The sequence below is a fragment of the Epinephelus fuscoguttatus genome, linkage group LG6 (genome assembly GCF_011397635.1).
Source record: "Epinephelus fuscoguttatus linkage group LG6, E.fuscoguttatus.final_Chr_v1".
Classification (NCBI taxonomy): Eukaryota; Metazoa; Chordata; class Actinopteri; order Perciformes; family Serranidae; genus Epinephelus; species Epinephelus fuscoguttatus.
The window spans coordinates 19,194,179-19,209,108 of record NC_064757.1 but is presented as its reverse complement, the minus strand read 5'-3'; the positions used below and the strand labels follow the sequence as shown (position 1 = coordinate 19,209,108).

The 14,930-nt window shown below is 40.2% G+C and overlaps 1 protein-coding gene across 1 annotated transcript in view; it reads right to left on the bottom strand.

The window, feature by feature from the left end:
- fam172a (family with sequence similarity 172 member A) overlaps positions 1-12,036 on the bottom strand; it is a 175,869-nt gene extending 163,833 nt beyond the window's left edge. The window contains exons 1-4 of the mRNA XM_049578705.1: positions 11,942-12,036; positions 11,071-11,211; positions 9,816-9,917; positions 3,578-3,678 (exon numbers count right to left, since the gene is read on the bottom strand). Coding sequence (XP_049434662.1) covers positions 3,578-3,678; positions 9,816-9,917; positions 11,071-11,206 — 339 coding nt within the window. The 5' untranslated portion in view covers positions 11,207-11,211; positions 11,942-12,036. The remainder of the gene's footprint in view (positions 1-3,577; positions 3,679-9,815; positions 9,918-11,070; positions 11,212-11,941) is intronic.
- Between the last annotated feature and the right edge of the window lie 2,894 nt (positions 12,037-14,930).

Here is a 14,930-nt window from a genome sequence, read left to right as displayed (position 1 = left end):
TAAACCATGTAATCAGGAGCCAGGAGGTTGTGATCATGTGACCTTAGGCAAGTTTTTGACATCAAAGTTTTTTGAAACATTAGTTTTCAATTGATGCAACTAAAATAGGCCGCTGTTCAAACTAAAGGTCAACTTTGAGTGATTTTCAGTTACGTACATACATAACACGACATTGTTGTGTTACCTTAAGTATGTAACGTGACAACGCCAAACCATGATTCTTTTCTTCAACCTAACTGGTAGAAGTGCTTATTTGTAAAACAGCGTACAAACCGTTACACAATCATAGAAATGGTTTCATGAGTATTCGTTGAACAATTAATGACACGTCTGTGCACTTCAATTCTGTTTGGGTCACATTAACATTGTGCGTAGCAGAATGTAGTTCAAAGTACATAATTGCAATGCAGAGTTGTGATAAATTATCCTCCAAGTGATTTAGGTGTTTGCAGTTTGAGACAAACAGGAAAAAGTATGAAAAAGTTGAAAAAATAATAGCTAATTAGACAGCAAGTGAGAAGAGCGTCTGCACTGTAGCAAAACAAGAAGTAGCCATCAGTCCTCCAGAGGTATGAAGGAAGGAAAAGAGGGACAGAAAGGAATGCAAGTGGACATTAGGGGGCAATAACGATACCCTTCCATTCATACTGCCGGGGGCAAACACATGCATCCACATCCTTGTGCCATCTCACACAGCTCTCAGGCTGAGCTGTGGATAGTTCTCAGACTGTCTCAGGTGGCAAGTTGATAGAGGGCACTGGGGTGTGTTGTGGAATGGTGTTGGCCAATAACAGCCCTGTCTGCATAGAAGCTTATTGTAAATTCTACATTATATGTCCTATTGTATCTATTTTGTTTCATTATGTCTTATATATATTTGTTTAATTCTTATTTTAACTTGTACACTATTTTGTGTTTTATGTCCATATTTTGATTTCTCATTTTTACTACATGCATTTTTCTTTGATATATTTTGCAATAGCCTTGTTGGAGGGAGTCTGAGAACAAGGATTTCATTGCCAGCGACTGCTCGACTGTAATTGTTGTGCAAAAGACAAATAAATAAAGACTTCAGACATACATTTACCTTCTTGACATCTGACAAACAATGGCATAGAGAGATGAGTTCAAGCACAAATACATCTGGATGTGTCGGCCAGACAGAAACAGAAATAAGCATGCAGATCAGCCCGTGTGACACACACTCATAAACTCACACATACAGAGGCTGACTAAGCAGCATAACCCACTTTACAACCAAAGGCATACAATTCAGTAGCCGTGTCTATTTATAATGGAGCATATTTCTTACCAGCAAAAACAATGCATTTGTACTTGCAAAGCTGTATGAGAGAGGTACAATATTCATTTTCTTGAATCATCTGTGGCCTAAAAACAACAGACAGATAATACTGCTTATTCAGGTAGTGCTGCTTTCTTCTCAGCCAGTTAATCTCCTGCAGCACAACTCATACAGTATCTGTTCTTATTACACAAGCTTGTATCAACACTGATTGACACGCTCTCCTTTTTTCTCCTCTAAAGAAGATGCTTCTGTCAATTTTTTAATCACAGGATGAATAAAATTTGCATACTTCCTGCTTGATGATTATTTGTTTTCTCCAAATGTTTGGCCCCCCTCCGATGCCTGAGTTCAGTTAGTTTAAATGTCTGTGTGTTCTTTCAGGGCCTCTGCTTGCATGCTACCAAATGTTTGTTTCTGCAGCCTTTTTAGATGCTGGTGGATAGTGCCTGAGCAGGCAGAAGAAAAGAGGGGAAAAAAGCCTTCACAGAAGGCTGGCTCTCAAAGGAGCGACTGTATACCTGCATTAGAAATAATAAAAACACCCAGGTAATCCCACAAACGGGTCTATCACTTTGCTTTGAACTTCAAAGAACACACACAATTAAAAGCAACATAGCAGGGGATGCAAATAAAAAAACAGATTACAAAAGAACATTTGTCTCATTATCTTAATGCATATTGCATGTGGTGGTACTGAGGGAGTGAATTAAAGGTGAACCTTAGGATGGTGTATGTTTGGATATATGGCGGTGCAGTTGGACGATCACAAAACTTCATAAGCGCATCAAGGAACTACGCAAAAATGTGTCGACAGCATTTTAAAGCCAAAGGTATTTTGTGGCATAAAATCCTCTAAATGAAAGACAAAAAGTAGCTTTCAGTGTCCATGCTGTCATGTCCCATTCACACCAGTTTGAAAACTGTCAAGACAGTTGTTATTTCTCTTCTGCACATGCTGTGTCAGGCTTATAGTCTCTGTCAGGACAATGTAGACAGTCTCCAGTATTATGTGCATCACAGGCAGAATGTTTTATCTACACTGTGTCATCTTGTATCTTTTTAATGTAATATTAATTGGTTAAGGCCTTTTTATGGTGAGAAGGTTGGGGATCCTAGCAGCAGGCTCAATGTCAGACCCATGCTCAGGTTCTGGTGCGGACTTCACATCTGATTGAGGCTGATGCTCAGTCAGTAGGTGTGCCACTATCCAGTTCGGATTTCATATTTCGACCTCAAACGCAACTCATACCTCAGCTAAGCTGACAAGAAAATGTTAAGGGGGGAATCCACTGTTCTCATATGCCTCAGTGGGCTATGGCCTTTAAAATACTTGTAAACTTGAAGACACACTCCTGTTGAAGCAGTTCTGTGGCACTGGCTTTAAAATCAAGTAACAATGGGATAGACCTTTTTACAGAAGACATTTTGACATGTCATAGTAGGACAAGCACAGGTGTATTTACCAACCTAAATGATGGCTACATTCCATTTAGGGGAGACCCTGGTATTGTGCATGCTGGCTTAGCGGAATAACTACAGGGACATTTAATGGAAGTGAGCCATCGTTAATGTCATCAATTTCTTTTCTTTTTTTTTTAAGATTTTTTTTAGGGAATTTTGCCTTTAATGGACAGGACCTGGTAAGCGTGAAGGGGGAGAGAGAGAAGGGGGGATGACATGCAGCAAAGGGCCACAGGCTGGATTTGAACCTGGGCCGCTGCGACAACAGCCTTGTACATGGGGCGCCTGCTCTACCACTAAGCCACCGACGCCCCACTGTCATCAATTTCAGCTACGCTTTTCCTACAATGACATGTCAAAATGTCTGCTGTAAAAAAAAAAGGCCCATTTTATCCATTTCATATTGGAAAAAACATAACCTCCTTGGCGGAGGTAAAAATCTGCAAGAGCTCCAAAGCCCCTTTTATATACAAAGTTCCCTGAGTAAGGGGTGGGGCAATATAACATGACTTTATCAAGTTTGAGCTCTTCATTTTAGGCGTTCATATTTTCTTATTCACCTCTCTTCCACAACAGTGCTGTCAACATAGTTAGTAAAAAAAATAAGGGTTGACATGAAACTAACTGTATATGTGAGTACAAATGAATACTGCCTTACACCTACATAATTAAAGCATGTGTGTCGCCATGTCCCCTTACTCTCCAAAAAATATGTCACAAAAACTGGTCAGGACAGCAAACCCTAACAGACTGAGTTGCTGAACATGGATGGCCTGCATGAAGCTTTAAAAACAATAACGTGTGTGTTACCTCTCCAAGAGCTTCATAGCGTTTCTGATTCCAGCGGTGGAGATCCTCTCTGGCATTGAAGACAAAGGGCTCTCCTGTTTTTATATGCCTGAGCTGGCCATCTAGGGAGAAAGAATAATAGAAGGTAAACACATCTGTGATGAAAATGGATATTTGTACATGTGTGTGTACAAGAAGTGGGTGGATTACTACTTCTGACCAGACATCCAAAAGTACATCTGCCAAATAAAGCAAATCAAGCTTGACCTCTTAGTTATATATTGCCTATTTTTATTTTCTCAGTTTTTTCCTCTAGTGGTCTTTTCGCCTCCTAACCCTCCCTCCCACCACCGCCCCCATCTGGCAAGTACAAGGCCTGTGGATGCAGCAGCGTTCTTCCAGTCACGACTCCAACGGCCTTCTGGGTAGTCTGGCAGGCCAGGGCTGGACAGCTGGTATGGCAAAACATTCTCTTTCCCTCTCTCCCTCTTTTCATCCGTCTAAAAGCCTCTCCCCTTCCTCTTTAACTGTGTCAATCTCTCTCTCTCCTTCCTTCCCTGCTCGCTCTGGCCACAGGCCACAGGTCTGTCCCTGCCTTTTCCACCTGAAATCTCCAACAGCAAAGACCAAAGGAGGTGTGAAAAAGGTTCTCAGGGTGGTTTTGTGCGAGAGAGAAAGGTGGCCTGGCACGCATTAGCCGCGACAACAACTGCTCCTTGCAATTCCTTTGAGGACGCTGTCTGGGCATCAGCCAATCACCCTAACCAGCACAGCTTACACATACCAAACACACACACACACACACACACACACACACACACACACACACACACACACACAAATACACACCAGCAGCTCCAGCCACAGCCAGGAGGACCAGGTGTGGTCATACAGTAAGTGTCACAAGGCTTAAGAATACGTGTGGCAGGAGAGCCCCATCGCCACTACAACACACACGAGTTGACTGAGGAGAAACAAAAGCTTTTTGGGGAAATGTTTAAGTGATTTATAATAATTCAGGGGAAACAGAGGAGTTTTCAACACATCCAGGTTTTATTTGATATAAAACAGTCATAAGACAGAAAAATGATGTAAAGAAATGGTGCTACTTTTTTTTCTTAATAAACAATTACCCTTGTGTGGCTGTGGAACCACCACGTTTATACCTTAGCGATGAGCCCATCGATCCTGTGGTTGACACTACAACACAATAAAACACTAAACAGTGTTAAATTTAATTTTGACCTTTATAACTGCAAAATTTGTAAGAGCTAAACCACTGAAAAGTACACATACTTAACCCAAATAGCCAGGGGGCTCTCATACTTTCTCAATTATTGCACAATGTGAAGAAACCCATCTAAGATATAAATAAATAAAATATCTTTGCAAGATAAAAGAATGCATAAGCACTTTTTTCATCTCCTTCTAAATTGCCACCATTTTCACCCCTTCTATCAACGTGATAAATCTTACGTTGCTAACACACTGTGTATTGCAGCACTTTGCTTTCATGGTTTGTCGTTAGACAACATGTAATCCTGAATCTAGGTTTGTCATCATGTTGCATTAAGAAGCAGACGTGTGTGCCTGAGAGGTAGAGCAGGAGACGAGTGAGAAGTTAGGATAAAGCAGTGTGCACAAAAAGTACCTTGAAGAAAATCAATTATGCATTCATGGAGGGGTGAGGATCTAAACACTACTGCCTAAGAGAAGGAAGAGAGGAGCTATAATGAAATCCTACTGTAGGAAAGGGGTGTGTGTGTGCATGAAGGGAGGGAGAGAAGGAGTGTGTGTGTATGCATGTGTGTGTGTGTGTGTGTGTGTGTGTGAGCTAGAGGGGTGATCAGCTCCATCGCCTCCCCCAACACATCCTCTCAGAGGAATAACGTTTTCTCAACTTTTCTCCTCTTTTCTGTCATAATTAGCATTCTGTTCTCAATTTGGCCGCTTAATTAGGTGTACATAACCTTGGATTTCCAGTAATGGAAAACTGGAGGGCTAGCGAGATGAAGCCATCATCTTCAGTGATTAAGATACCTGCAAACTATTGTACACAGCCTCGTCTGTATTCACATCATTACATGGTCAAATTAACATTTTTGTTCCACCTGTCTCGGGCAAAGGTAGCCTGGGTGTAGCTATAGAAATGCCTGCCAGCCAGAGCTACTGTGAAATGCTATCCTTCAAAAAGAGGCCTGAGTGGAAATTGACAAGACATACAGATGGGTATGGGTGTGTATTGATAGAGAGAGAGAGAGAGAGAGAGAGAGAGAGAGAGAGAGAGAGAGTGTGTGTGTGTGTGTGTGTGTGTGTGTGTGTGTGGGTGAGCTGTGTTTCGGTCGGGGATTTTAAGCAGGGCAGGGGCAGAAATAGAGAGATACAGAGAGAGAGAGAGAGAGAGGAGAACAGGGGAGACAGCAAGGTGAGGGAGAAGAGATGGAGGGTCTCTGAATGTGTTCATCCCTCCATGGGAGACTGAGCTGGGACTTGAGGCTGGGGTAGAGGAGGGGGGGTGGCGGGTGTTGGCACTGTGGCGGGTGGGGGGTAAGTCTCCGTGTCTCTGTTCTTAGGCACAGCGAGGTTATGCAAATGCTCCGTCAGGCGGAGGGCAAGGCTGAGTAGGTTACTGACGGGCCGTAGAGTACACAACATGTCCCCCACTCAGCCAGCCAGACAGCCAGCAGAGACACTGACAGAGAACAGAGGGGGTGGCGCAGAGAAAGAGAGGGAGAGGGAGAGAGAGAGAGAGAGGGGCTACAGGGGAATATTAAGAGTCAAAATCACCACCCTCTTTCCAACTCTTCCTCCTTCTCTCCACCTGGTTGGATTAAAGCGAGCCAAGTGAATTCTAAAGAGACTTTTAGATCATCTGGACCCGCACCACGCTGGGTCAGCTCTGCTCTTTTCTGTCACTAATAATTGACATACACACATACACACACACACTCACACACACACACACCTTTACACCCAAAATGTCCCAGGTGACACCAGAGACAGTTTCAGGTCATTAATTCCAAAACAGTGACATTACACTGAGCAGAACAGTAATTACACACAGACGGTTTATGTTAAAGCTGTCTTAGTTTCATAAGGGATTATGGTAATTTTGTTTTCATGTCAGCTACACAGAAGCTTTAACATGAATCGAGTGGAAGCAGCCAACTCTGTAGGCCAGTAGGTGTCAGAACCCACCCTGAGGTCACAATATTAAAGTGGAAATAGGCACGTTTTTTTGCTTTAACTTATCATTATGATTGATTGCATAATGTAATGGCTATCAAATAATGACATCACCAGTGTTTAGATTGGTTCCCTATAGAGTGTGCCAGTAAACCCGGAACTCCGTTAGCGCTTTTAGCACTTCCGATTCTCTCGTCTAAAAGTCAATACGTTTTTTGAATGGGATTTTGGTAAAATGCCTAAAATAAGGTCTGTGGTTAACAAAAGCTTAAGTGAGTTTCAGGTTTTGTTCTACGACATAAAACATGTCAGTAAATACCCTACTTGTGAATTTTGAAGCTTTTACGTATCGTAAAAAAGGCAGTTGCTAACAAGTTGCTTAATATGACTACAAACCTTGTCGGGGACATTAAACGTCATCACCCCCGAACAGGCGAGAGTGCTGGCAGTCCGCCATTACAACTTCTTTTTTTTCCTTTTTGTTTTCTGTAATCCTTTATTAAAAGAGTTGGCATTGCATTACATTAAGTGCAATTATAACAACATGTTACAGAACATTGGATGTGTATTTATAACAACATATTGTTGATTAACATGTTGCTGCTCTGCAACAGCCTTCAAAAAGACATTAATAACACGTAAAATTACATAACCAAAAGGAACATAAAATGGACGAAAAAGAACAGAAAATAACTAACATGCTAAGAACATAAGAAGGAAATAAAACATGTACCAACAATAAGGTGTTCGAGGGAAAAACTATGCCATATGCTGAACAGCCTGATCAGTTTTGTTATATATCACACATTTAGATCATTCAATACATAGGATTTTACCAATTATTTGAGAGGTCTTAAAAGCTTTCTTGTTTTTAGTTATTTTGGAGACAGAGGCAAAGAGATATTGTAATTTGATACGAAATAAATTTATATTAGGTTTAGTCTGAGTGATTCTAGATTAATGAATGTGAAACTTCCATTACGGCTTCTTATTTAGCTTAAACAGTCCGATTTCACCATTATACAATGTTTTTAAAATAAAGCGGCCGAAATCAGTTGAAAGCTTAGTGGCGGTGACGTAAAGAGTCATGCGACCGTGGAGTAGTCATGTAGTCCGTTAAAGCCTAACGTTAGCTTTTTACTTCTGGCGATCACATTTAAGCTTCAAATGCAGTATGAAAAGTGTTCATATGTGAAGATTATCTCGCTGAACAAAACCTGTAAGTATCATAAACTTGTGTTAGCCACAGAGCTTATTTTCTGTCATAATCCAAAACGCAATGCAAAAATCACATTCACTTTCTCTTCCGGGAACCAGCGCGATGCTAAACTTCCGGGTTTTGACGTCAGCCCTGGCACACTCTATAAGCCTTGCTTTCACTATGCAATTGTGTCTGCTATGTGTATGATCTTACGGGTAAAAAAAGAGCTCAATTTACATCACAAAGGAAGTACATCAACTATTTTGCAACCAAAACAGGAAGAGGACAGCACTTTTGTTTTCCCCAGTAGCTATCAATAGTTATCCCCTGTTACCACAGAGTATCAGTGTATATTCTTCGAAGTTACTTCACCCAGTAACAGAAATGTGGGGTGAGTTGAAAGTTCAGCTGAGGGGTCACAAGATGATAAGAGGTCAATAAAGGAAGAAAACTAGAAAAATGCACTCACTGGAGAAAACGTCTCCACCAGGCAGCCGCCCGGGCTCTTTTAATTTCAGCAGACGCGCCGCAATGTTTTTCAGAAGCTAATAAAAATATGCAGTTTGTCTGTTTTTGACAGCCCTGTGCGTTGCACGGCGCAGATCAAGTTTTCCTGCTAACAGGCACTGTATTTGGAATATAGATACCACTGTAAGTATGAGGTTGAATGTATTTTAAATGGATAAAGCACAGCCACCAATCTTTGATCCATGTAATTCGTAACTGGACTTGTACTAGTATTAACTTTGTCTGTAGGCTACAGCACAACATGGTAGGAAATAATAACAATTAACACAATTGAAACAGACACAAAAGAAACCATTTAACTACATAACTTGTTTACATACTGATGGTAGGAGCACAAATATCAATGAAAAAATCTGCAAGTTAACAAAATTTGGCAGACAAAACGTTCCATTTCTGAAACACTGCAGAGAGCTGCACCTAATGAAAATGTCCCTCTTGGCTCTCTTACAGTTAAGACATCAGTGAAGATAATAGCAGCAGGGACTAGTTCATCTCATAATGTGCCTAACATATTTGGTATGGAACAATCTGCAGATGCTGCAGTTCAAAATGAGACCAAACTTTCCTATGGATGCCAGTTTTGTCAGTCACGATGAAGGCCAAAATGTGACCTGCAACAGACTTGGTAAGACTTGTTGTGGTTAGCCAAGACAAGTATAAAAAAAACTACCGAATGGTTAAGAGGAGGAGTGAGCAGTGGATGGCAGTATAAAACAAACCTTATCAACAATTGTGAATCACCACAACCATGAGAGATCCTTGAGCATAAAGTCATACATGTGTATGCAAAATATTAGACTGACTGGTCTAGTAGTTTGCCAGATTACCTGCGAACAGACAGATACACACAAACACACTCACGCACAAACAAAGAAACACATGATCCCCTCCAAGCTTATGTCTGACAGAGATGGAAAAAAAGTTCTGCTACTCCCTCAATCTTTGCTTTTTTTAAATACAGGAGAGTTTTAACTCTTTAGGTCATGAACAATTTGAATCAAACAATCAAAGACCTTTCAAGAGGGAAAATCACTTTTTGGTGGACATATTCGAACTAAAGGGGTGGCAAGCCAAAAACACTAAGAAAGACCGCTACGGATGATATGCTATGTAGTAAGAACAAACCCATTTCTTTAAGTTATTCGTCCTACAGTATATATCTAGACCCCATGAGGTTTCGACAACTCAGCGCCAAGATTTAACTCTCTATTCACCTAAGCTGAGTTATTATGCCTGAACTGTCAACAGTGTTGTTCTGCTCTCTATTGTTGTTTCTTTTCAGTTTTGTTTTGTCTTTGTTAAAGCAGAAGGCTGTGTGCTTTGAAGACTAAAATATGTACTTACATTCATTGAAGGCATATTCAAACTCCTCCAGTGTTTTGGGGAAAGTGAAAGGAGGCTCATCTTTCTTCATCAGTTCATCTAAGTCTATTCTTGACAGCAAATCTGAGGAATGGGAGAACACAGAAGATCAACAGTTAGCAGACATTAGCGACAACAGTCACAGCTGCTTCTCTTCAAAGAATGTCAAGAGTCAAAATGCCATGACACGACCTCAATCATGACATCATAACCTGGCAACATCACCTACATTAAAATTTTAATTATGTCCCCACATTTGGTTAACTTAGCAAGCAAGTGCTGCGCCAAAGTCCTCCTACATGCTTACACTTATCCTAAGGTGGCATAGCAGATGGAAAAGATGATATTACTATCAAATAAGTACCACAACATAATGCATATTAACAATGTTTTTTTTTTTTTGCAAAAATATCACTTAATTAAAAAATGTGGGGGGAAAAAAATCACATACATTGATCTGCAAAAATGGCTGATAAATATGTTGGACTCAAGGTTAAGTACAACATTTCCTCTCATATGTCATCCATTATTGGGGCAAGTTAAATATGAACTGGTAATAAAGTTTTCAGTTTGTGGGAAATAATTCAAAAGAAAAAAAAATAATTTAGCATCAGATAGGCCACATTAACTTTAAAGGCATACAGCCACACATCAGAGTGAGAAGGACTGCACATTCCTTTGTAACAATGTGAGACAAAATTAGTGTTTCTGGCACATTTACTGAATTGTGACTTATGCACAATATTGTGTGATTTCACATTTTCATAATGCTATCTATCATTTTAATTCTAGGATGGTGTAATCTCGCAGGAACTACACATTCTTTGCTGTAGTTTTCAAGACAGTCGGAAAAGTTTTCCTACAGGGACAAGTAGACTGGACATCGTCAGTGATATAAGATTAAATCCGTATTTATTTCTGTGTCTTATTAGGCAAGACAGGCATGTTGGTGTGTTTGCCTACAGGTTGAGATAAGAGACTTAAGAAGGGGGTAAAGCAGCAGACTAGGAGACTTTTTGCTGGAGATGATCCAAGCAACAGTTTCGACATAGGAGACGGTAAGTTAAACTGAAAAATACATTAAATTAAAACTAGAAACATGTAACGATATAAGGCCATGTAAGCTGTAATCATAATTTTATGTCATGCCCTTTGAGTACCTTTTCTCCCCTTGCAGTATAGTTGCCCCCTCCTTTTTGAAAATACATTTTCAGGGTATTGTTCTAGCTATATTTACCTTTGAGTGCAGTTGTTTTCTCTCTGTCCTCCTGGCCAGCTATCTGGGCCATAGTGATCCACAATATGTACAGGGCTGGTGTGGCAGTGCGAAGATGAGAGAGCATGGGTCCTCCCCTCCCAAAGATCACTGACATGCATCCTGTCACATGGGTTAATTGAAAAGGAGACAATAAGGACTACAAATCATCACACATACAGCACATATGCTGTCTTATATCACACTCTAACATGCCTGTACCTGTCAGAGAATGAGTCCCTTCCTTATTTATCACAGACCATAAAGGTAACTGCCTCAAAGCTTGTTGCACCTGCAAGATGGCAGTGAGCCAAATATTATAACATAGCGTTGAATCCTGCACTCCTGCACAGGCTACACGCTTATAGCTAACTGTATAAAGCGGGGCAGTGATAATGCACAATGCAATAACACACTGCATTACCAACTAAGTTCAAGTATTTGTCAACGTTATGGCTATGAAACATGTAACTGCTGGTACGGCTGCAGTCGTGTAGTCCCCCAACTTTGCACACGTGCGTCAACTGAATTAATTATGCAAACACAGCAAAGTTATTCTAGCTCCAAACCCACGCTGCAGGCAGTAAAACACATTAATTTCCACACGCTTAGCTACCTCACACTGCTCTGTCACTCTCCCAACAACAGTCAACATCTGTTTAATGTTTCGTGCTCTCACAAACAACTCCCGGAATGTGTGACATGTCGCTGTACATGGAGTCACTGCGAGCAGGTACAGTACAACACTCGTGCTTTTATTTCACAGTCGTGTCAACCGAACGAAACAAAACGTTTCGGAGAGGAACAGCTGTTTACGGTAGATGCATGCATGCTTTTTGTTCGACTCACGCACCATCAGTATTTGCGACTGTCCAGTTGCTGCTGCTTCCTTGAAATTTCTAAAACAGGAAGGACTCTGAGCAGTGCGGAGCATGGAGAGCGTGAAGCTTCCGGGTTACCGGGGCAACGGACTGGAAGGGATATTTAAAGAGACAGTGACACAGCAGCTGTTCCAGTTTGTACAGATGTTTTCTCTTGTCTGATATTGATTTTCTTGGTTTACTATGTAATACTTTATGGTGGAATGTAACTGTAACTATAATTTGAAGTATTTGTATTTTTATGCTGTAATTGTAATGCTCTACTGTACTGCATTTCAGCTGGCAAAAAGTACATCTTTGTTATCTTTGTAAATAACGACTTTACATGTGAAACATATGATCATCTTATTAAAAAGGATGCATTGTTTTAGATCACACTATCCCACGCCATATAACATTGTTTAAATTTTCATAATAGGTGCTATTTTTTTGTTTTTTACTATTGATACTTTTACTACAGTTTAATATGTATTCACTTTTTCTATTTACTTATTTGTACATTAAAGTTCCCATATAATTCTCATATTCAGCTTCATACTTGTATTTTGGGCCTCTACAAGAACATGTTTACGTGCTCTAATGTTCAAAAAGCACATTATTTTTCTCACACTGTCTGCCTGAAAATAGCTGTTATCACCCCTTGTCTGAAACGCTCCATTTTTCTATCTTTGTAGGCTGTCTCACTGGAACTGCATTTATTTAATTATTTGTTAATTTGGATCCCCATTAGTCACTACCAAGGCAGCAACTACTCTTCCTGGGGTCTACACAAGCAAAGATTACATCATAGAGTAAAACAAATATATAATTAAAAATCCAAGGCAAAAAGAAACAAAATACAAACAAAAAACAGGAAAACTACAAAACAACATTCAAAAACAAACAAATAAACAAACAAACAAAACCAAAGCTCTTGCCTAACATTGCCAGAAAGAAGCTTGGGTCCATGTTTACTTCCTGTCAGCTGACAAGGAAAGTATAAAAGAAGAAACGCTCATGCTGACAGAGACAGTGTTCAAGGAACCAGACTTTGGTGTCAGGTCTATTGGAGTGAATGGGGCAGGTACTACAAGTCACACTTTAACCCATCATATCATTGTTGTTTCACCTTTGAAAAATCCTTCCACCAGATCAAAAAAACACGTACATTATACTTGCTGATGGTTTTTGTTTGTTTGTTTTTATGTCAATATGCACTTTCATTTTCCTTGTTATTGGCCTAGCAGAGGCTGAGATGCAGCTTCTCAATACAAACTGTGTGCATTTCTCTGCAGACTGAGCATTTGGATATTTTCACAGTATTTATATAGCCCCTGCCTGCTTTACTTAAATAAATAAATAAATCTGACTTTTCACAATATGGGGCATTTAAAATTATTATAAAATGTATTTTAAATACACAAAGATTCTTGGTCAAGTTTACCTCAGATACACTCAAATCCATAGTAAACAAGAGCAGCTGTGGCTCAGAAGGTAGAGTGGGCTGTCCACTAATCGGAAGGTCAGTGGTGCCATCCCCGGCTCCTCCAGTCTGCATGTTGAAGTATCCTTGAGCAAGATACTGAACCCCATATTGCTCCTGATGGCTGTTTCATTGGTGTGTGAGTGTATTAAAAAGTGAGCAGTAGCAGGTGGCACCTTGTGTGGTAGCCTTGGTCACCAATGAATGAATGTGTGTGTGAATGGGTGAATGTGACTCGTAGTGTAAAATGCACTTTGAGTAGTTGGGAGACTAGAAAGGCACTATACAAGTGAAGGACCATAATAAATAAGAGCTTGTGCAAGAGATGTAGGATGCTAAAAGTGTACAGGTATACAATTAATTCTCATTCAAGATGTCCCAACAATCAACACTGTAATTGGGAAGTTACCAATGTTTGTTTGATATCTTTTTGAGTAAAGAAAGATGATGAATGATGAACAATAAGTAAGATTGGAATCCACAAAACTGTATTATATTCTGTGTTACATAAGAGGAACAACATGACGCACTGATTGCATTGTCCATAAATTGTTACTTACAGTACTGCAGATGCCTGACCAACATTATTTTTTCCCTCACATGCTTGATGACAATATCCATTTTAAGATGCCTGTGGTGACAATCTGTATTTTATAGAATCCCTAAATTGCTATGATGTCTTAACCATCCTATATATTCACTTCCATTTTAATATTGGATAAGGGCAGAATAATATATATCAATATATAATAAAGTGTAATACCTCTGCATGTTTTACATGTGTCAACACCTTTAGAAATAGGACAAGATTTGATGCATGTGTGAGTGGCTGTGATGGAGTAGTGGGAGTACAGCATCATAGACGTGGTGCTCATTTATCATGCAAGTGTAGGATTAATTTAAAGCCTTACATCAGGATAGGCATGCGCAGGTTCTTCTCTCACCTGGGCCCATACTGTACCTCGTTGACTCGCAGAGAAAATTAATTTAATGTAAATCCCTTAAACAGAGGGGAAAAAATACAGCATTATTTGCTTTAACATAATAATAGAAGAGGATAGGGATCAGATCAGGCTGGCAGGAAGACTTGATCTCCACCTCTGGCACAAAGACGCCAGTTTCCTCTCAGGAGAAGCTGTTGTGATGGAAGTGTTTAGCACTGTTCTTGCAAAACTGTCAGAGTAAATGGATCACAGGATGTTACTTAAAAAAAATGGCTGAAACTTAACCTGACAGGCTCACTGATAGGGTGCAACAGGTGTCTTACCAGAGATCACCTTCCACACCCAGTTCACCTATATCACGTACCTACAGCTGTATGTTATGACATGTGCTTTTATAATTCACAGAAATAGCCTCCTGGTTATACTAAAGCTGGATGCCCTACTTCTGGATGGCCTCTAGAAGTTGAAGCTGTTTCTCAGGGGAGCTGAGCTACCCTGTTTCCTCAAGCAGAGCGCTGGAGATGCTGTAAGGGGAGACCCAAATAAGAAACAGAG